The sequence below is a fragment of the Colius striatus genome, chromosome 20 (genome assembly GCF_028858725.1).
Source record: "Colius striatus isolate bColStr4 chromosome 20, bColStr4.1.hap1, whole genome shotgun sequence".
Classification (NCBI taxonomy): domain Eukaryota; kingdom Metazoa; phylum Chordata; class Aves; order Coliiformes; family Coliidae; genus Colius; species Colius striatus.
The window spans coordinates 3,369,015-3,395,559 of NC_084778.1; the positions used below are offsets into that span (position 1 = coordinate 3,369,015).

The following is a 26,545-nucleotide window of genomic DNA, read 5'->3' on the forward strand; positions in this document are numbered from 1 at the left end:
GGGCCGCGGGAGAGGCTGCGGGAGCGGGCCGCGCTCAGCCTGGAGAAGGCTGCGGGGGGATCTCGGCGGCACGGATAAGTACTCGAAGGGTGGGTGTCAGGGGGATGAGGGGACACTTTGTTTCTGTGGTGTCCAGTGACAGGACAAGGGGAAATGGACAGAAACTGGAACACAAATAGTTCCACTGGAACAGGAGGAGAAGCTCCTTTGGTGCTGAGGGGACGGAGCCCTGGCCCAGGCTGCCCAGGGAGGGTGTGGAGGCTCCTCAGGAGGTTCCCAAACCCACCTGGACACGTTCCTGTGCCCCCTGAGCGAGGGGAACCTGCTGTAGCACAGGCTTGGGCTGGAGGAGCTCTGCAGGGCCCTTCCATCCACAATCAGTCTGTGATTCTATGAGCCACAGCCCTGGGATTTGGGAGCAGGGATGGGGTGTGTACGGGTGTGTGTGTGCCATGTCCGCTCCTCCCCAGCCCCGTTGGTCATCTTCAGCCCCCACCCCACAAACAACCACACAACAGGAGAGGATTCAGGTTTTTTATGGTCCCAGACACGCACTGAGAACAGCATGGGGGTACAGCACAAAGGGGGTACCGGAATACTGCAGCCCTTTGGGAGTTCCTCAGCTGGAGGAGGGAGCTACAATGGAAGGGTTGAGGAGTCTGAGAACCTGCTCAGGATCAGGCCCAGACACTGGGCTCAGCTTTGGGTCAGGTCTGGACATTGGGTTCAGCTTTGTGCTGGATTTTGGAGGTGACCTGCTTTGTGCTGGATTTGGGATGTGTGGACCCGCTTTGTGCTGGATCTCGACCATTGGGCTCTGCTTGGGGTCAGGTCTGGATGTTAGGATCTGCTTTAGGCTGGATTTAGGATATGGAGACCTGCTTCACATTTGGATGTTGGGCTCTGCTTTGGGTCAGGTCTGGGATCTGCTTTGTGTCAGATTTGGGACACCAGGATCAGCTCCACATTGAATTCAGGACACTGGGGTTTGCTTCGTGTCGGATTTGTGGCTCTATGTCCTGACACATGTCAGACACACGTGGGAACAAGGGCTGTCCCTTGGGTCAAGTGGCCCCAAACACTTCAGGGCAACACCCAGAGGCTCAGTGGTAGTCTGTCCATCACAACTCAGCGTGGTACTGCTCCGCTTTGAAGACCTCGCTGGGCTGCATGAAGATCCCTTCCATCACCTTCCAGTAGTTATTCTGGCTAGAGGCCGCCATGCCATGCACCTCCTTCTGCCCGTGGATGGGCCGCCCGTACTGCTCGCCCGTCACCGAGAGGAAGACGTCGGTGGAGGTGTGCTGGAAGCGCACCTCGCTGTCCCGCACCCAGTACGTCCCGCTGCACACCACCGTCCAGTCATCCAGGTAGTCACCCTCACCGGCCTCCCCGAAAGCGCTCACCTCCTGAGGGGCAAAAAGAGCTCGTTTGGGGGGTGAGGTGAAAGATGGGAGACGTTCAGGTGCTGAGATAGGCCCGGAGAGTGAGGAGGGGGGCAGAGGAAGGGGTTGGGCCTGAGGAACAAGATGGGACTTGGTTGGGACTGGGGCTGGAGGGTCTGGTTGAGAGGGTAAGGAGGGGGCAGTTGGGACCAGGGAACAAGGCAGAGCTGGCGTGGACATGGGAGACTTGAGGGACCCGGGCTCAACTGGGGAACAAGGTGGGACTGGTAGGGACATGGGAGAGCTGGTTGCGACCAGGGAGCAATGAGGTGCCAACGGGGAAATGAGGGACCTGTTTGGGACTGGAGGGACAGAAAGAACCCGGCAGGGCCTCGGGGGCCCCAGCCGTGCCCGGGCGGCAAAGCGGGATGCGGGTTGTCCCCGGTGACGCCGCTGAGGCCGGAGAGCCGGGGTACCTGGTTTCCGGAGAGCGGGGAGGCGAAGCGGTGGCTGTGGAGGTTGCGGCCGGTGCCCAGGTGCGTGAGGCGGATGGCCTGCCCGCAGCGCACCGGCGTGCCCCGCTCGCACACGGTCGCCGTGCGGCCCCGCACCCGCCAGTAGCTGTTCCCGTCATCCGCCGCCGACACCCCGGTCACCGACTGCTGCCCGCTGCCTGCGGAGGGGACACCGCGCTTAGCCCCGCTTCTTAGGAGCCGGTACGGGCGGTGGTCTGGGGAAGGAGGGGAGGGAGCGTGCCGTTACCGGAGCCGTAGCGCACGTCGTGCGAGTGCAGACGGACGTTGTGCCGCACGTTGAGCAGCTTCACCACGGAGCCGCAGGTGACGGGCCCGGGGCCGGCGAGCACCGCCGTGATCAGCGCCGACAATGGCACAAGCAGCGGCCCCGGCCCCATCCCCGCCCGCGGAAGCGGAAGCCGCTCGGCTCCCTGTGCCCGCCCGCAGGTCGCCGCTCGCCTGCTCCGCCCCCCGCCGCTCGCCGCCGCCGCCGCGGACGCCTCCATTTTCCCTCGGTGCCGCGGGTAAGGCCGCGCCGGACGGGCTGGGGCCGGCAGAGGCGTCTGTGAGGGCAACAGCGGCCGCGCCCGCGCCGAGGGGCCCCTGACGGGGGAACGGTGCTGTCGTCAGACGGCTCGGGGAGGCTCGAGGCGGCTTCGAGGCCTCTTGGGCCGGGCGGCTCCGATGTGCCTGGGCCTCGGTGAGGAGCGTAAGGACGGCTCGGTGCTTGGCTGGGCCGCTGGCTCTGGCTGCGGGTGAAGGCAGCGGCGACCCCTCCGGGAGCCGGGGAGCGGGGCCGGAGGGAGCAGGAGCCTTTGCCAGGGCCGAGCCCCCGGCTGGGGGCTGTTTCGCGGTGGGGTGACCCGAGCCGGGGCGGCTCAGAGACCCGCCTCGGGGAGAAGGAACGGCCCGGCTGCCCCGTGGGCCAGGGGCTGCGGAGTATCGCCGACGCGGTGGGGAAAGGGGGTGGATGTGAGGTGATGGATATGGAGAGCACTGGCCCGGAATGGGGAGAGAATCTGACCTTTGTTTCTCAGGTATCATTGAGGATCGTCATCAAGTGTCGTTCCTGGAGGGCTGCGTTTGGGTTGGCAAGCTTCTGGTAAGGGTCCTCCCTAAAAAGCTGAGGGGCAGCAGCCTGGGAAGGCCGTTGTAGGGATTCATAACCTGAGTAAAGGGTGGCAAAATAGGTGGGGGTGAATGATGGGCACTCACAGCAGGGTGAAGTTGTTGTGGAGTTTCTCAGCCACCTCTACTGCTTTTTTATTCTGAACATGGTGATGCAGAGAAGCAAAAATTCATCCTAAGTTGTTTAGGGTGGATAAACCAGACTGTGGGCAGTTACAGAGACCAGATAATACTGAATGTCTGAGTGCTACTGTGGTAAAGGAGATGCGATGGCAATGGTATAATGAAGGTAACAAACACCAGAGCAGTTGATTCTCCATCAGCTTTTTGCTATTCAGGAGAGAGCTGTTAGTGTCTCAGCAATTGGGGTTTTTTAAAAGCATCACTTCAACACCTCACTGCAGCCTTAAAAAGGCTATTTTGGAATTACTTTAAAGGAGCAGAGAACAAAGCCAAAGGCATCATGACTGTGCTGTTGGTGGTTTGTGCCCTGGCTACTGCTGGAAGTTCTGGTTAGCTCATCTCAAAAGGATGACACTGGAGAAGGCAGGTTTCTGGGCAAGTGAAGCTTTGTTCCCTCACCTTTGAGGAGAAACTTGGTGACAGGAGATAAGTGCAGGTGTGTGAAGTCACAGGCAGGTCAGAGAAAGCGAGGAGGGAGCATCAATTTTCTGTTTCTTACAGGAAATTATGATGCAACAGGTCTAAAATAGACAGACGGAAGTGATTTTTCACACGATTAAACTGTGACACCCTGTCACAAGATGTTTTGCTACCTCATAACATCAGGAGCAGTGGGACCAATGGGGAGCATTAAAACTAATGAAGGAGGGGTGGGAAATTCCTGAGCTGCGCTGCCTGGGCTTTCCCTCTCACAGTGTTGTTGGTCTCTGGCCATCGTTTTGCCTCTGTGTTCCTTTGCACACCTACCACTGAGGAGGGTGGTAATGTCTGGTTTGGATTCCAGCCTGTGAAATGTGAATAACAGCTATAAAAGCCAAATAGAGCATCAGCAAGGTAAAGTTTTGTGTGAGAGCTGGCAGGCCCCAGCAGAGATCAGCCCTACAGAAGTCTCTGCCCATACCAAGGAGTGTGTACTGCTGAGTTTGCAGGACTAGGCACAGTCTCCCTGTCTTCCCAGTGCTGTAATGCAATTCAGTGCTTGTTCCCATGCTGCAGCAATCTCTAACCCTCTCCTGGGAGTGTTACAGGAGCAGGGATGCTACTCTGCTGCTCCAAGGAAAGGCCTGTAGCACCGTACAGCTGGGCTGGCCCAGCACCCCTCACTGTGGAGCCTCTCAAACCCTGCCCATGCAGTGAAGCAGTGCTGCTAGAGCAGGGCTTTCCCCAGTGGCTCAGGAGACAGCCACTGGGCAGCAGTGTTGGTCTGAGCTCTGCCTCTGCACCTCCACCTGCACTGGCTGCAGTCTGATGGCCTCCCTGTCCTGTTTAACTTCAAAGTCAAAGCCTTTCTGGAAGGTTGGAGAGGCACTTTTAGTCCATATCTGATTCAACATCTTGGTAATAGCTACCTTTGCTTCCATTACCCATGCTAAGTGACATCCCCACTGTCCCGAGGAGGATTTCACTGGAGCTGAAAGCACCTGGTTTTGTGGATGGTTGGTTTGTGTGGAACCTGCTCAGCTGGCTCATTAGATGACCTGAGTTTCCTAAGTCTTAGCTGTTCCTTGTGTCCAGACAAATTTGATTTGACATGAACTTTAATTGACAAGAAAAGGCAGAGCAAGTGGCAAGGAAGGAAGTTGGAATTGTGAGGGAAACGCTTGACTGGCAGAGGATGGTGAAATGGTACATGGTGCTATGACAAAGGCGTTTCTCTTCTACTGAATTTGTGTGTTGATCACGGACAGGAGAGAAATGAAGTTATTAGACTTGGAAACGCTCTAGGAAAAGCCACTTAGCCTGCAGTTTTGTGTGTGTTAATGCACTCTGATGGATATGTGTGGAAGAATTGGTGAGAAGCTGTGAAGTTGACACAATATTCACACACGAGCTGGTAAACATAACAATCCCTGTCCTTTGCCATATGTAGTTACACAATGCCTTGGTGGCATTTCATTCAGGATCACATGCTTAAGTAGCATCTGTACTACCCTCTGAAGCATTATTTCTGAGAAGGATGCTGAAATACAGATGTGTGACTTATATAGTGTCCTCTTGAGGACTGGGATCACGCTGTGCCCACGCAGCAAACCGCAGCAGCCACGTCCTGTCTGGGTGCAGAGCAGTAGCCTTGGCCTGCTGTGATTTCAGCCTGTCTGGACCTTCCTAGGTAGATGTTGGCCACAGCCACATAATCTGCAGCCAAGGAGTATGAGCTGTTATCTGCTCATGTCTGAAATCTGGCAGTGGTGTTGCATTTCTCTTTAGACCAGGTTTTCTTTGCTGAGACATGGACAACTCATTCCTTTGGAGCTTTAGGTATTTTAAGACTGAAAAGATTCTCCAAGCTTAAAAGAGTGAGCTTGGAGAATCTTTTTCTTTAGCTGACAAATAAGTCCCTGTTTTTCTGCAGTTGTGTTTGTGCAGCAGATGTGTGGATCACTGGAACAGGCTGCCCAGATGGACTGTGGAGTCTCCTTTTCTGGAGACATTCAAAACCCACCTGGACGAGTTCCTGTGTGACCTACTCTAGGTGGTTCTGCTCTGACAGGGGAGTTGCACTGGATTAAGCTTTCAAGGTCCCTTCTAGCCCTTGAAATTCTGCGATCTCAGGGCAGAACAAGAAGTCCTGCACACTAGAAGTGTTGTGGCAAAGCCTTGATCAGTTTATCCCATATGGGACTGATTTCCTTCAGCTGAAAGGATTGATTATGGGAAGGTTTTGAAGCGTATTTGTTTAGGTATCATTCCCTGGTGTGTGGAATTCTCTCATCTTTTTCTCTCTTTTCTTTCTTTGCATATGTGCAGTTACATTGATGTAACTTAACATGGAGGTTTTGTCTTTAGATCTGCCCCTCCTCTGAGCTGCTTTGTGTGCCTTCCCAAGGGCTGGTACTTCTTCCTGGGTTGGGGTTTTCATCTTCACAGCCATTTGATGAATTGATTTGTTTCTTCTTTGAGCTGACTTTTGTAAGCTTTTGTTGTTTTGTTGTTTGTAAAAAGGAACTAAACAAAAATCCTTTGAAAATTTCAGAGATGACAGCAAGTTTTGTAACCACAGTAAGTGGAAGACTCAGAGGGAGACACAACTTGAGCCATGCCTTTATGGACACGCATCTTCCTTTGTGCCAAGCTTGATTTATGTTGCTTCTGGAAACCCCCCTGTTGGGGGGAAACATTAGCAAAAAGATTCTGGAACTAGAAAACTCTCAGTTTCTGTAGTCTCTTGTTACTTCCTCATCTCTGGACAGGGCTTTGCTAACAGCCTTCAATGGCAACTCAGTCAGGGCCCTTTTCAGGGTCGTCATGGCTTCATTAGCTGAGTGAGGATTAATCATATTAAGATGCTAATTAGTTGGACTGTGTGCCTAACACTGTGCAGCAACTATGGCAGTGTGGGATTGCTTTCCTGGCTGCGTGGGAGGGTGTGGGTGGGATGAAGGGCTTTGGCTGTGTGAGCTGTTCCAGCCTGGAGCTCGGCTGTGTCATGAGCGCTGCTGTGACAGGGCCTGTCCTGCTTGCTGAGATGCACATCGACAGGAGCTAGCAGCACTTGGCTGCTGGCATCCCTTGCCCTAATCTCTGGTGACAGGGATGTTCAGGCAAGGTGAACACTGGGTAATTCATGGCCTGAATAGATAGTTTCAAACCCTCTTGTCTTAGCTGTCTTCTCTCCAAAACCCAGTAGGAGGAAGTGCTTGTGTTTTACTCACTCAGCTGATGTGATGTGGAGATGCAGGCTAGTGTGGCCTCAAGTTGCCCTGGGGGGGAGATTTAGATTGGAGCTGAAGAAGAACATTTTCCCTGAGAGGGTTGTCAGCCCCTGTCCCAGGCTGCCCAGGGAGTCCCCAGCCCTGGAGCTGTTGCACAGCCATGAAGCTGAAGTGCTGAGGGCCATGGGTTAGTGGTGGGTTTGGCAGTGTGAGGGCAGGGCTTGGCCTCCAGGAGCTTAAAGGTATTTTCTAACCAAAATGGTGCTACGATTCAATGTCTCCTGTTTCCCCAGTGCCTTTGGAGCTGTGTGTGAAGCTCTGCAATCATGTCTGACTTCGTAGAAAGTGAAGCAGAGGAGTCAGAGGAAGAGTACAATCAGGATGGTGAGGTTGTGCCCAGAGTAACCAAGAAATTTGTAGAAGAAGACGAGGATGGTGAGTCTGCCAGGCTGTTCTGAGCTAGTGCCGAATTGTCTGTGCCTCGCTGCTCTGTTTTGCATCCTGTGACTCTGCAGATGGAGCAATAACTGTGCTGTAATAGCATGGCCATCTGTAGTGAATAATCAAAACTGCTTAAGTGCTTCTCTTCCTCAAAGTGCTTAGGTGGTTTTTTATATTTGGCAATAGAAAATACACTTCTTCAGCCTTTGTGGGACTTGCAGTCACACAATTTGATAGTAAACAGTACAAGCAGTGGAATTCTCCCCATGTGACCACTCCACCTGTTCCCTCTGCAGAGAGAGCATGGGAAAAGAAGTGAGGTTCTGGCACAAGCAGCTGGCAGAGTTCTGTGTCAGTAAAAGTGTTGAGTTAAAGCTCTCTGTGGGGACAGTGTGAAGGAAGGTGCTGTTTGCACAGAGCTGAGAGGTTGTCTCGGCAGATAACCAGTGAGTAAATGTCTGACGCTTGCTGCTTACCACCTCAGATGAGGAAGAGGAGGAGGAAAACCTTGATGATCAAGATGAGCAGGGGAACCTGAAAGGGTTCATTAATGATGATGATGATGAAGAGGAGGAAGAAGAGGAAGAAGCCAGTGACTCTGGAGACTCTGAGGATGATGTTGGTCATAAAAAGAGAAAGCGCAGTAAGTTTGATGATGATTGTTCGTAGCAGGCCATGGCGTAATGCTCTCACCCTGCTCTGCCCTGGGTGTCTGCATGGGCTGGGCAAGCTATGCCCTCCTCACTGCTTAGTCCATTCCCAGATTAGTGAAGAAAGAGTGTAACTTGTCTTTGCTTTCTTCCCCTAGCTTTTGATGACCGCCTGGAGGATGATGATTTTGACCTCATTGAAGAGAATTTGGGCGTTAAAGTCAAAAGAGTGAGTTGTGTTCCCATGCTACTGTTCATGGTGGGTTAGCACAAAGGAGGGTGGGCTCCTGCTGGGAGGGAGGAAGTGCTGCCTCCCATCTGCCCCTGCCCTCTTGGAAAGGAAGAGCTGAGTGCTTGAAGAAAGCACGATCTCTCCTTGCCCAGGCGACTGGGAACTGGCTTCCTGAAGTTTGCAAAACACTTTGTTTTTTCTGGTTCCTAAAGTGTTGTGCTCTTCCCTTCCCTCCTCTGCAAGACAAGCTCAGAGGAGCCCACCTTCCAGTAACTTCCTCCTGTATGGTGCTAACCTCCAAGTCAGCCATTAAGGGCTCTAAAGCTCCTTCCTTAACACTCTCTAGAGTGTACAGCACCGCTCCTGGGGGTGTGACTCTTCTCCCCTGTCTGCTCATGCTGTGCCAGGCTCCATCCTGCTCTCTCTCAGGTGACTGCCAAGGAAGTGCAGTTCTGGCCTGGCAGAGACCACACTGATGGAGTGTCTGTGCCAGGAATTGTGTGCATTAACTGTGTGTCACTTTGCTTGCAGCAAAAATTCAGACGTGTGCGAAAAATGTCTGATGATGAGGATGACGAGGAGGAAGACTATGGGAAAGAAGAACACGAGAAGGAGGCCATTGCTGAAGAAATCTTTCAAGATGGTGAGGGTGAGGAAGGAGGGGAAGCTATTGAAGCTCCTGTTGCTGCACCAGAAGAGGAAGAGGAAGAGGAGGAAGATGAATCTGGTAAGTATGGATGGTCAGTTACATCCAAAGCTTTCCCTAGGATTAAAGCACAGGAAGAAAGTGAAGACTTTTTCTGAGCTAGAAGTAACCAATGACTGAGCCCTGCCACAGTAAAGCTCTTGTTGGTCTGAGTAGTACAGTCTTCAGAATGAAACATTTCTGTGTGGCTGGTTTAGTTTGTCTGTCCAAACCACTTTGTCTAGAAGCACAGTACATGTCCCAAAGTGTGGAACATCTCTTAAGCTGTCTCCAAAGTGGAAGTGCTTCCAAAGATGGAAGTGAGGGCACTATTTAGTACCTAGTATCACAGAACATGCCTGCCCTGCTGCTCCTCTTTGCCATCAGCACATCACCACTGCTAGTACCATACAGAAAGAGTTTCAAGAACTCTTTCTTTCTCCTGTCCAGAGCAGCAAGGCCTTTTCTGACTGCAGGTAGTTGCCAGAAGGCTTTGCCTGTGTTTGGAAGTTCATTCTGGCTTGTTACTGTGGTTCATTCTCCTGGAATGTCTGAGGTTGATACAGGAGATGCTGTGGGTAGCTGGGCAAACTGCAACCAGCAGCAGCTCACGTCTCTGGTGAGGGCTTATAATTGCACTGGCTGAATTGAAGTTTGCCAGAGGTACCAGTTGAATGTGCAAGTGTGCTGACCAGTAAATTGCTTCTTGATGTCCAGACATTGATGACTTCATCGTGGATGATGATGGGCAACCTCTGAAGAAGCCAAAATGGCGCAAGAAGCTCCCTGGATACACAGATGCGTAAGTATTGATTGGGAATTGGGCTGGAGCCTTGGAAATGGTGCTCAGCTTACTTGATCCTTGCAACTGGGGAGTGATTCAGCTTGTGGTTGGACAGTGCTGGTCTCATTCCCCCAAGGAACCTGGTAAATTTAAACATAGAGCTTTTAGTCTGTGAGTTCTTAAACATCTGTCTCCTCCTTTTCTCTCCTGGATTTTTAACAAGGATATCAAAACTGGTCCCTTGAGAGAAATATTTGCATGTAAAGCTCAAAGAATTATGTACCTATCTATGATACTTTAACCTAGGTGCAAAACTGAACCTTAGAGTTAGGTGCTCTGGCCACCTCTGTCTGGTGGTGTGTGAACTGCACCGTGGGGCTGAACAATAGCTTTTGCCTTGCAGCGCTTTGCAGGAAGCCCAGGAAATATTTGGTGTTGACTTTGACTACGATGAGTTTGAGAAGTACAACGAGTATGACGAGGAGATGGAGGAGGAATATGAGTATGAGGATGATGAAGCAGAAGGGGAAACCCGAGTACGACCCAAAAAGACCGCCAAGAAGCGCGTCAGCCGGCGGAGCATCTTCGAGATGTACGAGCCCAGTGAGCTGGAGAGCAGCCACCTGACAGACCAGGACAACGAGATCCGCATGACAGACATGCCTGAGAGGTTTCAGGTGAGGGAAGAGGGGGTCATTGTGCAGGTAAAAAAAGTGTTTGAGCTCCCAGCAAGTACAGCAGGCCTGGGACCTGCAGGCCAGCTTTCTCACCTGGCTGCTGGCTGGATTTTGGCATCTTCTGCCCTCTTTGAAGATCCCTAAAACTCTGCATCCAAACACGTCCCTGACATGGTGAACTGTTCTAGCTGTGCAAGCCCTGCTTGGGTACTGGTCATAGTTTCTTGTTGCCACTGGGTGCCAGTGTTGCACTCCTGGGAGTGGTGCAGGGCTTGTGCTTTGCTGAGATGTCCTTCATATCCCCTGAGTTATGTCTCTGGATAGCAGGAGCGAAGCTGCAGTGCTGGAGAAGGTTTGCTGGGGTTTTCTAGCCTACTCATATGCCAACCAATGTGTAACTGTTCTGTACAAGGTATTTCTGTAACACACTTGAATCCAGCTGGTTAATGCAGGATCCTACTGGTGCTGTTAGGAATCATCCTGGCACTTCATATTTTTGTCTTAATTTCACTCTATATTCAGATTTTCCCTGAATTATCTGTGCTACTCCATCTCCCTGAGGTGTACATTAGTGTAGTTCTGCATGGAGGCTCGTTACCCTCCTGTGTAAAATGGGACAACAGAACCCACCAGCTTGTCAGAAGGATGTTTTTCTTCCCATGCCAGTATGCACAGGGAATGCTGTGTGTAAGGTCTTCTGGCCATATATGGGCTGTTCACACACTTATGTCATCTTCATGGATGTCAGTGGTGATTAGAGCAGGCCTTCTGAAGGAGAATTGGATTGGACTAAATCCCCAGAGAGGTTTTGGAGCTGCTTTGTGTTCTGCTATTCTGTGGCTGCTGCAAGAAATAACAAGGCTAGAACAGGGACAGATAGATTGCAGCTGCTGAGGGTTTGGGAGCCTACTAGGAAGTGGAGGTACACTGATTTGCTCATCACGGGAGATTTCACACCATTGCAGGCCCTTCCACAAGCCTTTGACAGACTCATTAGCTGCCCTTGGCTAGTGTAAAGCTGGTGCAGATTTCCTGTGAGCTCACAAGACAGACACTGAAGTGCTATCCTCAGCAAGGCCCTGTGGAAGTGAGAGGTACTGAGAACCCACAAGGAACCTGCAGCTCAAACCGATAATTTCCAGGCTTCTTGAAGATGTGGTGGCACAAGCCCTGGTGCTGCACTTGCCTCTGCTCATCCTGTTGTGTTTTCACAGTTGAGATCCATCCCAGTGAAGAGTGCTGAGGATGATGAGCTGGAGGAAGAAGCTGACTGGATTTATAGGAACGCGTTTGCAACACCCACCATCTCCTTACAGGTAAAAGACTATGTCTGAGACTTCTGTCTTAAGAGGACTTGAAGGTGCTGCAGATTTGCAGCCTGGAGGCACTGTTCCAGGAGTCTCCTGAGGGGAATCTGGTGCCCAATATACCTTTCTTCCTGATTTTCTGGTTTTGAGCAGGCCATTTAACACGCACACATCTTCATTTTCTCATCCATAAAACAGGATAGAAAGGCCCACAGAGAAGTTAATTGTCAAGAGTGATTGAAAGATCTCCGAGGCAGTAGTGTTAGTCATGATGTGCTTTTAACCATCAGTTACCTTGTGCAGATGCTGCTCCTCTTTTCCTTTAAGCCACTCAAGGCTAGGATGCTTCTTTGTGGTCTAAAATCAGAGCATGAAGCTAAGCCTGCATTTCCAGCTAACCAAGGGATCACTGTTTTCCATCCTTTATCCTGGGCCGGTCTTTTAGGGGGTCAGCTCAGGAGTAAAGCCCACACAATGTGTTTCTCCTTTTTAGGAAAGCTCTGACTACCTCGACCGTGGGCAACCCAGCAGCAGCTTCAGCCGCAAGGGGCCCAGCACCATCCAGAAGATTAAAGAAGCCCTGAATTTCATGAGAAATCAACACTTTGAGGTAATTTGCAACTTGACTTCATCAGGTGAGATCTGAGGTTGCTGTGTCCTTGTCCAGACAGGATTATCAGAGGGGCTACTCAAAGCATTTAGGGCAGCAAACTAGAAGGGGCTGAGACACAATAACAGGTTGCTTCTCCTGTGGCAAAATAGTGCTTCATTGGAAAGTGCAGCTTATCTTAGGGAAGCTGTGGCAAGACAAGTTTTTAAGGCCTGTTTGATAAGGCTGCTGTCATCCTATTTCTTTGATCCTGGGCAAATTGATGCTAAATGAGATGAAGAAATGTCGGTTCCTTGAGCTTTGCTTGGTCCATTCAGCCTACGCTCCAAGGTGTTGCCTCATGTTTTAGAAGCTTTTTGGTCTATGTGGTATATTCTTTGGTGGAATGGTCTTAAGAGCTGAGGCATGGCTTGGTACATCTCTCACACTGCTGCCCTATTAACTTGTTTTCCCACATGGAACAGGAGCATTCTCTGGACTCCTGGCTGCCAGGATCAGCCTGGTGTCTGTGCAGTGGTGATGAGTCTCATTTCTCTCCCAGGTCCCATTCATCGCCTTCTACAGAAAGGAGTACGTGGAGCCAGAGCTGCACATCAACGACCTGTGGAGGGTCTGGCAGTGGGATGAGAAGGTAAGAAGTGTTTTCACTGTTTGTTATCCCAGAAACATTGACAAGTCCTCCCACCTATCCTGATACTTCCAGCAGATTTTGTTATGGCCATGGAGACCTTGTGTGCTTTTTTGTTTGCATTTGCTATCATGTGGTAGTAAATGGTTATCTGTCAAAAGAGGATTCAAAACAGTGATTGCTCTTCAAGTGCCTTTTGTGACCTTCCCTTCAAGGAGTGCAGGTTCGTTCCCTATCAAGTAGATCCAAACCTGGATTTACTTCTTTCCTGCAATACAATCCATCTCTGAGATGAGAAGATACCACGTGTGCCACATCTGAGCTTGGCTGTGGATGAAGATTTTAATGATTATTTATATATGACAAATATCCCAAGATCCTAGAATCCCCTGATTGGGAAGGGAGGAGTCAGATGTGACACACAGCTATGGTGTATTTCACTGGAAATCTTTGTTCTCCTGCTAGTGGACCCAGCTGAAGATCCGCAAGCAGAACCTGACACGTCTCTTTGAGAAGATGCAGGCCTATCAGTATGAACAAATCTCTGCTGACCCAGACAAGCCCTTGGCAGATGGAATAAGGGCCTTGGATACTACTGACATGGAGAGGTATGGTGCCATGACTTTCTTATATTGCTTCCAAACCATGCATTAACTTACCCAAACAGCACAGTGCTCTGCAGTGTCCTGGGAGCCTGGCTTTAACCTCCTCACAAAGCCAGTGATGAGAAATATGTAAAACTCTTTTGGAAGATGAGCCAAACACACCTTCTGCCTGACCTGTAGCAGAGCAGTTTCCTTGAGTATGACTGAGGGAGTCGGGATCGTTTAGTTTGGAGAAGAAGAGGCTGAGGGGAGACAGGAGCACTCTGACACTCCCTGAAAGGAGCCTGCAGTGAGGTGGGGGTCAGCCTCCGCTCCCAAGTAACAAATGACAGGACAAGAGCAAACAGCCTCAGGTTGAGCCAGGGGAGGATTAGATTGGAACTGAGGAAGAACTTTTTCCCTGAGAGGGTTGTCAGTCCCTGTGCCAGGTTGCCCAGGGAGGGGGGGGAGTGCCCAGCCCTGGAGGGATCCTAAAGCCATGGAGCTGAGGTGCTGAGGGCTGTGGGTTAGCGGTGGGCTTGGCAGGGTGAGGGGAAGGCTGGGACTCAGGAGCTTCAAGGGCTTTTCCAACCAAAACAATTCTATGGGCACAGCTGAGCTGCAAGCAGGGTGTAACATGCTGGCTCTGCATTCCCTAGGCTGAAGGACGTGCAGTCCATGGACGAGCTGAAGGACGTGTATAATCACTTCCTGCTCTACTATGGGCGAGACATCCCCAAGATGCAGAACGCTGCCAAGGCTGCTCGAAAGAAGCAAAAGCGTATCCGAGAGGATGGTGAAGAGGAGGAAGGTTTGTCCACAGATTTGATAGTCTCCTAACTGTGGGCTGGTTGGGAATCCTGATTCAAAAGAATAGTAAGAAAGTTTATTGGAAAAGCCTGTGTATTTGCACAGATCATCCCCACTGTTCACTTCTCTCTCAAGTTAGTCCCAGGTCTTACAGGCATCTCTGAAAATCATTATGAAGTTTGCTACACAAGGTGCTGCTTTCCAATGGACTGAATCCCAGCCCTTGTGGCAGGGGCCAAAGCAAGGACTAGCCCCCTTGATAGTGATATCACAACCCAGAGATAGTGATATTAAAACTGCAAAAGAGTGAAACCGAAGAGAAAATAGCATTTCCAGGGTTTTTTTTAGTTTTTTTCTGAATAATTTTAAGGCTGCTGTGACCTTTAATATATATTTTGGGGATTTAGAGAGCCTGTTGCACAACATAGGTTGTGTTTAATCCCTTTGCTGTGCTTCTGACACTGCAGCTGTCTGGATGCCTCTGTAAAAGAAGTCTTGCTAAACATATCCTTCCCACAGGTGAAGGAGAGGATGCAGAAGATGATGAGCAGAAGGGACCTGAGCTGAAGCAGGCTTCCCGTCGGGATATGTACACCATCTGTCAAACAGCTGGGCTGGGTAAGGGCTCTGCTCTGGCACGCTGAGCTTGCAGTGGCCTAGCCCTCATCCTTTTCTGGGTGCTGTGGCTTGCCTGTAGGAGGATTACTGGGTTTTTTTTTCTCAGGATCATCATTTTTTGTGTTGTTTTTGTTGGGGTGGGGGTTTGTTACCAGATGGCCTGGCTAAGAAGTTTGGTCTGACACCTGAGCAGTTTGGAGAGAATCTCCGAGACAGTTACCAGCGTCACGAGACCGAGCAGTTCCCTGCAGAGCCCCTGGAGCTGGCCAAGGACTATGTGTGTAGGTCAGTAGTGGGGGAGCTTTGTGAAGATGAGACACAAGGGGTTGGATCTTGGGGCCATTCTCAAGTTCTAAATCTTCGCGTTGCCTTTTTTGCTTTTAGTCAATTCCCAAGCCCTGAAGCAGTGCTGGAAGGAGCCCGGTACATGGTGGCTTTGCAGATAGCCAGGGAGCCTTTGGTCAGGCAGGTTCTCAGACAGACTTTCCAAGAAAGAGCCAAAATCAACATTTCACCAACCAAAAAGGGGAAGAAGGTAAGGAAGAGAGCTCTGACTCTGTATGTCCATTCAAGAGAGGATCTAAATAATATACAAATGCTCATTTTTGCATCTGAAAACTTTTCCCATGTCAGTGGCAACTCTGGGTAAATCTGAGCAGGATGTGAGCTGGACTGTTGCAGAGGTCAGCTCAGCAGCATGCTGCATTTTTAGTCCCAGCATTTCCTCAGACCTAATTCTTGATTGTTGTGATGCTGCCTTCAGTTACTGAAACAGTCTCTGTTTCTCTGGGACTGGGAAAGAATTCCACTGTGTCCTGCTGGGAAAAGAAATGCAGACTGGCAGGCAAAGAAGGGTGAGGGGGTATTGAATAAAAACCATTGTCTGCTACAGTCTACACAAGGGTCTGTCTCCATGAGTGCCCTGCATGCATGCTGACTGTCTCCTCTCTCTCAGGATATTGATGAAGCCCACTATGCCTATTCCTTTAAATACTTGAAGAACAAGCCTGTGAAGGAGCTGCGAGATGACCAGTTCCTGAAAATGAGCCTGGCAGAAGAGGAGGCACTGCTCACTATAGATATCTGCATAGACATGAAAGGAGTGGAGGGGTGAGTCCTCACTGGCTGTGCCTTCCATACCTTGGCAGAGCTCGTTCATCAGTACTGCCATGCTGTTGGAGCTCCTCTGTAACCCAAACTACTGGAAGTCATGACCTGTTCGTTTCCTGCACTTCAAAGTCAAGCAGCCTCTCACTGTTTTTTTGTCATCCTAGTGAAAACTTTAGCAGACATCTCTTACTCATTTCAAGGCAAGCTCTGAAGCCTTTAGGATTTGGGTGAAAGATGCCTCTTGTTTCCCCGACACCCTCACAGTGTGCTCCTTGGTGCCTTCCCTGCACATCTGAGTAGCCACCCTGTGCAATATGGGTGCTGAAGTGCCTACAGGCTGCCCCATATTGCACTGCTCAGGCTCACATCTGTCCAGCAGCATAGCTTTTGCAGTTAAAGGAGTGTTTGAAGGAAGGATTGACTCTTGTCTAAAGTTTCCAGGCAGCTCCCTGAATCTGAGCTGCTGCCATTACATCCCTCTGCAGGAATCTACCACTGGTGGTGTCAATGCAGGTGTTTGAAGCCTTTCTGTATCTCATTTCTTGCAGTTATGGGAGTGATCAGACATACTTTGAGGAAATCAAACAGTTCTATTATCGGGATGAGTTCAGTCACCAGGTGCAGGAGTGGAACCGGCAGCGGACGATGGCCATTGAGCGATCCCTCAACCAGTTCCTCTACGTGCAGATGGCTAAAGAGCTGAAGAACAAGCTGTTGGTAGAGGCCAAGGAGTATGTCCTCAAGGTGAGTTTGAGTCAGAGCCGGGATTACAAATGCTAACAGTCCTGCAGCATGCTGGAGAGAACTGCTGGCAGGCTCTTGGGAAGGAGCAGGAGGCAGGCAGGGGTCTGAGTCAGGTTCTTTCCTGAGGATGGAGATATCACAGTGGATGGAAAGATGAGACTCCACAGTACTGGACAGCTGATCCCAGTCCTGGCAGGATATATTGCCTTGAGCAGTCAACAACCTTTCCTCTGAAGAATGGCCATGCCAAAGCACCTGCAGTAGATGTTCTCACTCCTCTTTCTCCTCTGTCCTACCAGGCCTGCAGCCGGAAGCTGTACAACTGGCTAAAAGTAGCTTCATACCGTCCTGATCAGCAAGTGGAGGAAGATGATGACTTCATGGATGAAAACCAAGGGAAGGGCATTCGGGTGCTAGGCATTGCATTTTCCTCAGCCAGGTAGGAGGAAAGGAGTTGCCTGTGGATGATCCCTGCACAGCTTTGACAGTCATCCATACCTGAGGGATCTCTGTTTCACAGGGACCACCCCGTGTTTTGTGCCCTTGTGAACGGAGAGGGAGAGGTTACAGACTTCCTCCGACTGCCACATTTCACCAAGAGGAGGAATGCCTGGCGTGAGGAAGAGAGGGAAAAGAAGGTGAGCCTTGGTGCAGCTGAATGAGATGAATGTCTGCATGTTGATTTTTGCAGCGTTCTCCAGTCCAGAGCGGGTTGAGTAACAGTGAGTCTGAAGGCAGCTCTGGCCATGTCACTCTTACCTGCAGGAATACTGTCTTTTTCCCACCTTGTACTTACTCTGGCAGAATTGTTGCTTCCAGTTAGATTCCAGTTCATCTCTTCTGCTCCTCTGCCTTGCCATTCCTGAGTTCTGCTGGTTGGGGGGTTGTGAGCCCCTGTAGTTACAGATACAGAAATTTTCTCCCCTTTCCCTTATCACATTATAATAGCAAGAGGCTGTGGAACCTCCTGGAGCTTGAAAGCTGGCTTTTGACTTCCATTTCCTACTTTCACTGACTTCCCATAGCAGCAGATTGTGATGCCATCAGTCTTTCTTCTGCATAGTTTTCCTGTTTGTCATTACAGTGGTCAGGAGCTGCAAGGCCAGTCTGTGGAAAAGACATTTAGCTGTGTTTGTGTCATGGTGGCAGTGAGGGAGGATTTGCCTTGAGAAATAGGACTGATAACTAGCTTAGTACAGAAACCTTCTAGCTTTTGTACTCTGACCTGTCTCCCTTTCCAGGCCCAGGATATTGAAACCTTGAAGAAGTTCCTCCTGAACAAGAAACCTCATGTGGTGACAATCGCAGGCGAGAACAGGTCAGTCTTTGTGCTTCTTCCACTTTCCAGTCTCTTTGCAGTCCTTTCTAGGTGCCTGGCCACATGTCATGTTTCTGCCATGGGCTGAAGTAACCTGTGGGGGTATCTCCTTAAGCAATTGCAGGACCCAGCTTTGCACTCTCCTCTCAGTCCCCTTGGCTATCTCTCCCTAGGGATGCTCAGATGCTGATGGAGGATGTAAAGAGAATTGTTCATGAGCTGGATCAAGGGCAGCAGCTGTCCTCTATTGGAGTGGAGCTGGTGGACAATGAACTGGCCATCCTCTACATGAACAGCAAGAAGTCTGAGGTGAAGCTTCTGTTATTCCAGCTGTCCATTAGCCACTCATTCGTGCTGTCTCATCCTCCATTTGTGTGTTTACATCACTGCCTCATGTGATCCATTCAGACAGTGATGTACTGATATTTGGATCGAGGCAAAGTGTCTCATTTAGGCTTCCCTGAAGAGATCAGCACCAGCAGATGCACAAAGTGTAGATATTGATGCAGCCAGAAATGAATCTTGCTCAGCTGAGTCTATGAGGTTGCTTCATTCATAGTTGCAGCAGAGCTCCTGAGAGACTTTCACCTCATCTCTCTTTTGTCCCTGAGCACCAAGTGCTTCCTTTGTTCCAATCCCTGTCTGATACATCTTTGTTACCTGTGCTACAAAGTGCGGAAGCACCAGCAAGGCTTCCCCTGATTCTCTGGCCTCTTGCAGAATGAGTTCCGGGACTACCCCCCTCTGCTGCGCCAGGCTGTCTCCCTGGCTCGCCGCATTCAGGACCCCCTCATAGAGTTTGCTCAGGTCTGCAGCTCAGATGAGGATATTCTCTGCCTAAAACTCCACCCTCTGCAGGTAACTTTGCCTTGTGGGATCCTTCTCTGAAAGAGAAACTAGCTTGGGAGGCCTGGGTCACTCTGCTGTCAAAGAAAAGCATTCCAAGTTGAAGTGGTGCAAGCTCTGTCTGTTCTATTCCATCTTCAGGCTACATGACACCTTTTATTTGCCTCCTTTAGTTCCTCTGCCTCCTGCCTTTAGGCTTTCTCAGGAGTGACTCTGAGGTGCAGCACAGCCCTTGGGAACCAGTGTATTGTGTTTGGCTCAGCTTGCTTTGGCAGTGTCACACCTTTCCTTGTGAGGCTGACACCTCTCCTTCCTGTCAGGAGCACGTGGTGAAGGAGGAGCTGCTGAATGCACTCTACTGCGAGTTCATCAACCGTGTGAACGAGGTGGGAGTGGATGTCAACCGGGCGATCGCTCACCCTCACAGCCAGGCTTTGCTGCAGTATGTGTGTGGCCTGGGACCACGCAAAGGCACTCATCTGCTGAAGGTAAGAAGGCTTCTTGCCATGCCCACACAAACAGTGCCTTGACAGTAATGTGTGAGGTGGCCTATTGACAGTGCTGCTGGGAGCTGAGTCAGGGTCCTCTGTGCCAGATGCAGCTGACAGCTCTGTTGATGTGTGGTTCAGTGTGTGATCTCGCTGCACCTAACCCTGGAGCTATGCATGAGCCTGTGTCCTTGGTAGACTCAAGCAGCTCAGCAGATCCAGACTGATGGAGCGCAGATCCATCAATCCCAGCTAACTCCTGAACCCTCAGGAACTCTTACAAGCATCGTGATGCCTCCGTACTGGAGAAAACACATGGCAAAATGCCAACCGTTTTCCTGAGAATTGGAGCTGTTCCATGTAGAGTCCTCTCCTTTTGTACAGCATTGAGACAGGGACCAACAATTTAAACCCACAGGCAGGGACCAGCAATCTAAGAGCTGTGATGGGCTTGAGTACATAAGATGCTTTGAATACTGCAGTGTCCAGTCTGAGTTCTCTGCTTTTCCTGAAGAACCTTGTGTTTGGATAGCAACATTTATACTTTTACCTCTCTCTCCAGATCTTAAAACAAAACAACACACGTCTGGAGAACAGGACCCAGCTGGTTACCATGTGTCACATGGGGCCCAAGGTGTTTATCAACTGTGCTGGCTTCATCAAAATTGACACAGCGTCGCTGGGTGATAGGTGGGTATTGGGTGGCATTTGGGGAAAACGTGTGGAGTTGGCAAGAAGCAATCTTGTTCTGTAGAGCCCACGTTCCCAGGAGTTCCTGTGTGGCCCCTCTGATTGCTGGCCAAGTTCAGATATTGCTGGTTATTAATCTGATTCTTAAGGGCAGCTAAACTCACACAGCAACGTGAGCTGCAGGACATGAATTACGTCACTTGCTGTGGTTTGAAAGACCCTTTGTGGTCCAGAGGAGCTAAACTGCGAGCAATTGTTCCCTAACATAGTGGTCATGCATCCCTGTGCACTTTGCTCAGTTTCTGCCTACTTCTACTATCAGTATTTTCTTTTTCTACAGTTCTGAACTTGAGGCATGACGTGGCCATTTAGCTTCCTCTTAATCTAATGGAGATACTGGGAAGGTTGTAGAGCATTGGGTTGCTGGTAACTAAACAAGAGATGTGTGTTTGGAAGACAGCAGTAACCTGATTTGTAAATCTCTAAAACTGCTTTGCACAGAAAGGTGGCTTGTTGGAAGAGTGCTTTCTCTGGGGCTGCCCCAGGAGCCTTTTGGCCCTTGAAAAGCAGTCAGAGAAAAAACACCTGGCTAAATTCTTAGGCTGAGTGACCCAATCTTTCTAGGTCTTTGGTTCTTGCAGGATACAAGTCCCAGAGATGCAGGAGGCAAAGTGTAGCCTCATCCAGACAGCTGGATACAAATGGCTGTACTGCCAGTGGGGACAACACTGAATTTGTACAGGAGAGAAACTGTGCAGAGCTGTTTGCTTATGGAGCAGCTAGAGCCCACTGAGTGATCCAGTATACCTAGCATTCAAAATGCCTGGCTGGATCTTTGCAAAGCAAGAGCTGCAGACTGGAATTGGTGATGTCTTTGGTTCCTGTTGATTTAGCAATGAAAAGTTCCTTCTGTCCTTTTTTAGAGTAGCGTGTCCCATGGAGGGCAGCAGTGGCAAGGCAGCCACACAGCCAACAGTGGAACCCTGCTGAGTCCTTATCTGAACATTCCTTTTGTTTTATTTCAGTACTGATTCCTACATTGAAGTCCTAGATGGGTCTAGAGTCCATCCTGAAACCTATGAGTGGGCAAGGAAAATGGCAGTGGATGCTTTGGAGTACGATGAGTCAGCAGAGGACGCGAATCCCGCAGGAGCTCTGGAGGAGATCCTGGAAAACCCCGAGCGGCTGAAGGACCTGGATCTTGATGCCTTTGCTGAAGAACTGGAAAGACAGGTGCTCTGGGGGTTTCTGGTGCTGAGAAGCAGAGGGGAAGCTTTGCTGTCCAGCTCAATTTCTCATGTTTTATAGCTGGTGATCCTTATCCTTTTTATGAGATGCACATTTAGCCGTTGCTCTTGTAAAATGTATAAACAGCCCTGATGAGTAGTCACTGCCTGACAGTGGCATGTAGTAAATGCTTAACACAAAATGCACTTGGGGCAGTGGGAGGGAGAAGGCAGGAGGCTGTAATTAGACCACTTAAGCCATTCTCCCTGAAATTATCTTTTTCTCTGAATGTCTCAGTACTTTTGACCTGCTCAACACCCTGTGGCTGAGGTCCCCAGTTTGATGCTACCCTCTGCATTCCTCTCTAATTTGCTGTTTGATAAGTTCCTTGAGTTCTTTCACAACTTATGCAGGACTCCCTACTCACCTCCTTCCTGCTGCTGATGGCTTTGTAACCTTTGAACACCACACAGGGCTATGGTGACAAGCATATCACTTTATATGACATTCGAGCTGAACTAAGCTGCAGGTACAAGGACCTGAGGACCCCATATCGGTCTCCAAACACAGAAGAGGTCTTCAACATGCTGACCAAAGAAACTCCAGAGACTTTTTATATAGGTACCTCCTTGTTTACATCCTTGGTTTCTAAGTTAGGATTTGTAGAGGTGGGGCAGAGGGATCTTGGTGAGAGTGATGTTGGGATGCTGCATGTACATGAATCAGCTTTTCTAGTACCTAACACCTCCATGTACAACTGCCTTAGACTGAGGGAAGTGCCCAGCCCTGCAGTTGGCTTTGAGTTTTTCATTCTTTCCTCTTCCTCTCCCCTCACACCACAGGTAAAATGATCATCTGCAATGTGACTGGGATAGCCCACCGGCGCCCACAGGGAGAAAGCTACGACCAGGCGATCCGGAACGATGAGACTGGCCTTTGGCAGTGTCCTTTCTGTCAGCAGGACAACTTCCCAGAGCTCAGTGAGGTGGGGCTGCTTCTCCTAACTCACCTGCCTTTGTCAGGAGTCTGCTGTCAGTAGGCCTGAGCATTTTGTTGAGTATCAGAGCCAAGATCATGTCTGAAGTACCCTGGGATCCCAACCTGAATGTGGCCTTTGGCTGCAAATAGTCTTTCTACTTTTTACTAATTGCTTCAGTATAGATTTGACAGATCCTTTATGGCTACATTATGGATTTTAGTGAACTGGGTTAGAAGTGAAATGGACCTGGGGCCAAGCTGACCAGTTCTTTGCAAATACAATAAAGCAGGCTCATTTGTGGACTGGGGTTGTGTTCCATGCAGAGAAACTGCCCGTGACACTGGGAACAGAAGGTTGTTCTGCCACCTTCTCAGTTTTAAGAACTTATCTGGACTCCCTGCTGCTTAATGCAGCTGTACTTTAGGTCTCTTTGTAAACACCATTGAATTCCAGCTTTGGTAATCCATAATTTTAAAACCCTATAGCATTCAAGAGAAACCAGCCCTTAGCTGCAGGCTTGTGTTCAGGGGCTAAAAATGTTCTGACCTTCCTGGTTGCACAGCCCCATAAGCTGAGCAGAACTGAAGATTGCATTACTGAGTAGCATTCATTGAAGTCCTCTGTCACCTGCCCTTCCACGTCTCTACTGACTGCACCAGTTTGCTGACACAGCTTTTAGGCTTGTTTGAGTGTGAGCTGCTGAGGATATTTTGTTTCTGTGCTGAATGACTTTTTACTTCTCCCTTGCTCAAGGTTTGGAACCACTTTGACAGCGGTTCCTGCCCAGGTCAGGCCATTGGAGTGAAGACACGTCTGGATAACGGCGTCGCTGGCTTCATCCCAACCAAATTTCTTAGTGATAAAGTGGTCAAGAGACCAGAAGAAAGGGTGAAGGTATGAAAGCAGTGGGTTTTGGTAGCCAGCTACCAAAGATTCGGAGTTTTGTTAATAACACTACTCCCTAAATGACTTTTCAAACCTTATTTTCATTCAAGCACTTTAACTCAGCAGCAGGTTCAGGTTCTGGTTCACATCCTTCTCCCACAGTGCAAATCTCTCTTGGCAGCTGGTGCAAACCATGTTAATCAGTTAACAAGTGCTGCAAGAGGATTTATTAGAGTCTGGCTGAAGTCTGGGTTTAGGAGGCCAAAAGGCATTTTAATGCAGAGCTGCCCTTTGTTTCTGCCTTTCCAAAGGGTTCACGGAGCTGCTGTTGGAAATGCAACAGTTGCTTTTCCTCTCTCAAAGCTTTTTCTTTTGTCTTGATTCATTCATGGAAGTCATCAAGAATTGGGGTTCTGAAACAGAGTCCCATTTTTATCACATGATAAAATAGAGCTGTAACATCTTTGCTGTGTTTTTGAGGTCAGTCCATGCAGGTGATGGATAATCCTGTAAGCTCAGAGGTCTTTCGGTGTTTCTTTAAAGTGTCCTTCACTTCAGCATGGTTAACTGGACTAAGACATTGCAGGTTTTGTGGTGTTTTTTTTCTGTTTCCCATGTTATTAGAACAGACCTTTGGGTGTCTTCCATTTCTGGACAGACTTAACTGCTTCCTTGCACAGCCTGAAGTCCAGTTTTGCTGCTCCCATCGTTACAGATATGTCAAATATCAAACTTAATTGTCCTCAGCCTCTGGATGTGCAGTTGGCTGTGTGATAGGGAGCACAGGTAGTAGATGTGCTGAAGAACTGCCCATTTTTCCTTTAATCTCTTTTGATTCTAGTCATCTTGGGGATCAGTTGGTTTTTCAGTTCCTATGGAAGGATCAGTGTTAAAGGTTGTGTCAGTCTGAAGCAGGTGAGGGCACTGGCAGCGTGACCCCAGGGGATGGCTGTGTAGTGCAGGGAGGCTGGTGTGTCAGGCAGACCTGCTGATCAGCCCTGCCTGCCCCTCTCCTGTAGGTGGGAATGACTGTTCACTGCAGGATTATGAAGATTGACATTGAGAAGTTCAGTGCAGACCTGACCTGCAGGACCTCAGACCTGATGGATAAGAACAATGAGTGGAAACTCCCTAAAGACACCTACTACGACTTTGACACCGAGGCAGCAGACCACAAACAGGAAGAAGACCTGAAAAGAAAGCAGCAGAGAACGAGTGAGTCTCTCATTTTGCTCTCCCTTGCAATACCAGCCTTCCCAGGCTGCTGCAGGAGGAGAAACACAGTCAGACATAGGGCTGCAATCAAGCAGTTCCTCTGGGAAGCCTAAACACTCTGCTTTGTCTCCTAGCATACATTAAGAGAGTAATTGCTCACCCATCATTCCACAACATTAGCTTCAAGCAAGCTGAGAAAATGATGGAGACCATGGACCAAGGGGATGTGATTATTCGACCAAGCAGCAAAGGGGAGAATCACCTGACTGTCACCTGGAAGGTGAACGATGGGATTTACCAGCACGTGGATGTCCGAGAAGAGGGCAAGGAGAATGCCTTCAGCCTGGGCTCCACACTTTGGATTAACACAGAGGTGAGAGCCCTGCAGAGCATGTCTGGGAAGGAGTTGGTGGTGGTGAAGTACCCATTTGACAGGGGTAGGTTGGCACAGCCTTTCTGTGCTTGCAACCACTTTCCATCCGCTCTCAAGATTCTTAGACAATACTCAGCTCTCTTTTTTTCTTTTCCTCAAAGCATCCAGCCTTTCTGTGCAGAATGTATGACTGAGAGCTGTATAGTAGCATAAGAGCTCCTTACCATCATCCCTAAATACCCTTTCAATGTGTTTGTCCAAAGGAGTTTGAAGACCTGGATGAGATTGTTGCTCGCTATGTCCAGCCAATGGCTTCTTTTGCCAGAGACCTACTGAATCACAAATATTATCAGGACTGCAATGGTGGAGACAGGAAGGTGAGAGCCAGTCTCGGGCTGTGGTAACTTGGGTGGGAGATAAAGGAGCCCAGTGTAAATTTCTTTGTCTCAGCATAGGGATTAAGCTCTTTGTTCCTGGCATGGGCTGCTGCTGGACTGAGCTCTCTGATCTGATTGCTTGGGGCTTGGCAGTCACTTTCCAGCTGTAGGTCTCTAGGAATTCTGTCTTGGAGCACTGGAGTTAGGATTTGGGAATGTGGTGTGCTGCAGCAGTGTGCCAGAGCAGCAGTTACTCTGCCAGCAAATACCACTGAAGGAAGAGTATTGGCTTTCTGTGACCTGGTGACATTTGTGCACCAGCCATGCACAGAAGTGGTGGTCCTTGTTGGATCACTGGCATCAGGGCTGGGGGAAAGGGCTGACCACAGCATGGAGGGACATATCTGTAGGCCCTGTGTGTTGCTAAAAATACAGGCTCTCCTTGAGCATTTTTTCGCTTTCTCTCTCATTAGAAGCTGGAAGAGCTGCTGATAAAGACCAAGAAAGAGAAGCCAACATTTATTCCCTACTTTATCAGTGCCTGTAAAGATCTACCTGGCAAGTTCCTCTTGGGATATCAGCCTCGAGGCAAACCAAGGTGAGAGGCAAGCGTGGCAGCTACAGCTGAGTGCTGCCAGAACCATGCCTCAGTTTATTGCTGCCACTTTCCGTTCCAGCTCTGCCAGGATCCTTGTAAGCCCTGCCTCCCCTTACCCAGGGTTTGGCCTCTTGACAGTAGAGGGACCCGTGTCTAGCAGTAAATCTCACCCAGGAGCTTCCTGTGTTTCTAACCAGCTGGCTGTGCTGAGCAGTGCTTCCCTATGCAGGAGGTGTCACTGGGGTACAGGCAGTGTTGGATTGGTTTTGTAGGGAAAAAAAAGGTACTTTGGAGCAGTTGTTTGAAGGCAAATTGAAAGTATCTTGGGTCAGTCTATCTGTTCATTATCAGTACTGCCATCACCTGAGCTTGTAGGCCATGCCTGTTCTGACTGTGGCCTGTTAGTGTTAGGGTGCTGTGCAGTAGCAACCTGCCATCTCCTGTGCTCTCTTGCATTCCCTGCTCCTTCCAGGATAGAGTATGTGACAGTGACACCAGAAGGATTCCGCTACCGGGGCCAGGTCTTCCCTACCGTGAACGGGCTCTTCCGGTGGTTCAAGGATCATTATCAGGACCCTGTTCCAGGTGAGCACCCCAAAACTTGACTCTCCTGGTTTTTCCCCAGGTGTCCCACAATAGGGACAGTTACTTAAAGTCAATTTCACGTTCTTTAGCCCTGAAATGTATCCTAAGACTTTATATCTTTGAGAGTTTCAAAGCAACACTCAAGTGTCTGGCTTCCATGGACATACTGGGAGCTCTCATGAGAGCTAAACTTCCAGCCCAGTGGGCTGTGCAGCAAAGG

General features: G+C 49.8%; 2 protein-coding genes across 5 annotated transcripts in view; one reads left to right on the forward strand and one right to left on the reverse strand.

Annotated features, from left to right (window-relative positions):
- The first annotated feature begins 3 nt into the window (after nucleotides 1–3).
- SUPT6H (SPT6 homolog, histone chaperone and transcription elongation factor) overlaps nucleotides 4–26,545 on the forward strand; it is a 29,622-nt gene continuing 3,080 nt past the window's right edge. The window contains exons 1-34 of one of the 4 annotated variants that reach the window (XM_062012098.1): nucleotides 2,353–2,600; nucleotides 2,938–3,002; nucleotides 7,158–7,299; nucleotides 7,790–7,948; nucleotides 8,114–8,184; nucleotides 8,719–8,914; nucleotides 9,590–9,674; nucleotides 10,060–10,333; nucleotides 11,548–11,649; nucleotides 12,134–12,250; nucleotides 12,792–12,881; nucleotides 13,344–13,486; nucleotides 14,122–14,273; nucleotides 14,792–14,890; nucleotides 15,046–15,175; nucleotides 15,275–15,425; nucleotides 15,846–16,000; nucleotides 16,549–16,744; nucleotides 17,044–17,183; nucleotides 17,265–17,382; nucleotides 17,986–18,062; nucleotides 18,236–18,371; nucleotides 18,783–18,920; nucleotides 19,229–19,396; nucleotides 19,959–20,086; nucleotides 21,112–21,319; nucleotides 21,787–21,934; nucleotides 22,156–22,298; nucleotides 23,046–23,186; nucleotides 24,197–24,392; nucleotides 24,527–24,765; nucleotides 25,029–25,142; nucleotides 25,616–25,740; nucleotides 26,213–26,325. In XM_062012098.1, the coding sequence (XP_061868082.1) occupies nucleotides 7,191–7,299; nucleotides 7,790–7,948; nucleotides 8,114–8,184; nucleotides 8,719–8,914; nucleotides 9,590–9,674; nucleotides 10,060–10,333; nucleotides 11,548–11,649; nucleotides 12,134–12,250; nucleotides 12,792–12,881; nucleotides 13,344–13,486; nucleotides 14,122–14,273; nucleotides 14,792–14,890; nucleotides 15,046–15,175; nucleotides 15,275–15,425; nucleotides 15,846–16,000; nucleotides 16,549–16,744; nucleotides 17,044–17,183; nucleotides 17,265–17,382; nucleotides 17,986–18,062; nucleotides 18,236–18,371; nucleotides 18,783–18,920; nucleotides 19,229–19,396; nucleotides 19,959–20,086; nucleotides 21,112–21,319; nucleotides 21,787–21,934; nucleotides 22,156–22,298; nucleotides 23,046–23,186; nucleotides 24,197–24,392; nucleotides 24,527–24,765; nucleotides 25,029–25,142; nucleotides 25,616–25,740; nucleotides 26,213–26,325 (4,561 nt within the window). In that variant the 5' untranslated portion in view covers nucleotides 2,353–2,600; nucleotides 2,938–3,002; nucleotides 7,158–7,190. Of the gene's footprint in view, nucleotides 90–2,352; nucleotides 2,601–2,937; nucleotides 3,003–7,157; nucleotides 7,300–7,789; nucleotides 7,949–8,113; nucleotides 8,185–8,718; nucleotides 8,915–9,589; nucleotides 9,675–10,059; nucleotides 10,334–11,547; nucleotides 11,650–12,133; nucleotides 12,251–12,791; nucleotides 12,882–13,343; nucleotides 13,487–14,121; nucleotides 14,274–14,791; nucleotides 14,891–15,045; nucleotides 15,176–15,274; nucleotides 15,426–15,845; nucleotides 16,001–16,548; nucleotides 16,745–17,043; nucleotides 17,184–17,264; nucleotides 17,383–17,985; nucleotides 18,063–18,235; nucleotides 18,372–18,782; nucleotides 18,921–19,228; nucleotides 19,397–19,958; nucleotides 20,087–21,111; nucleotides 21,320–21,786; nucleotides 21,935–22,155; nucleotides 22,299–23,045; nucleotides 23,187–24,196; nucleotides 24,393–24,526; nucleotides 24,766–25,028; nucleotides 25,143–25,615; nucleotides 25,741–26,212; nucleotides 26,326–26,545 lie in introns of those variants that run through there. The other 3 variants (XM_062012099.1, XM_062012102.1, XM_062012101.1) reach the window with 3 other exon arrangements.
- Nucleotides 521–2,477, reverse strand: SDF2 (stromal cell derived factor 2). The gene is made up of 3 exons (XM_062012103.1): nucleotides 2,148–2,477; nucleotides 1,862–2,058; nucleotides 521–1,409 (listed from the first exon to the last, which is right to left on the reverse strand). Exons 1-3 carry the CDS (start codon nucleotides 2,404–2,406, stop codon nucleotides 1,122–1,124), a joined length of 744 nt encoding a protein of 247 aa, XP_061868087.1. The 5' UTR covers nucleotides 2,407–2,477; the 3' UTR covers nucleotides 521–1,121.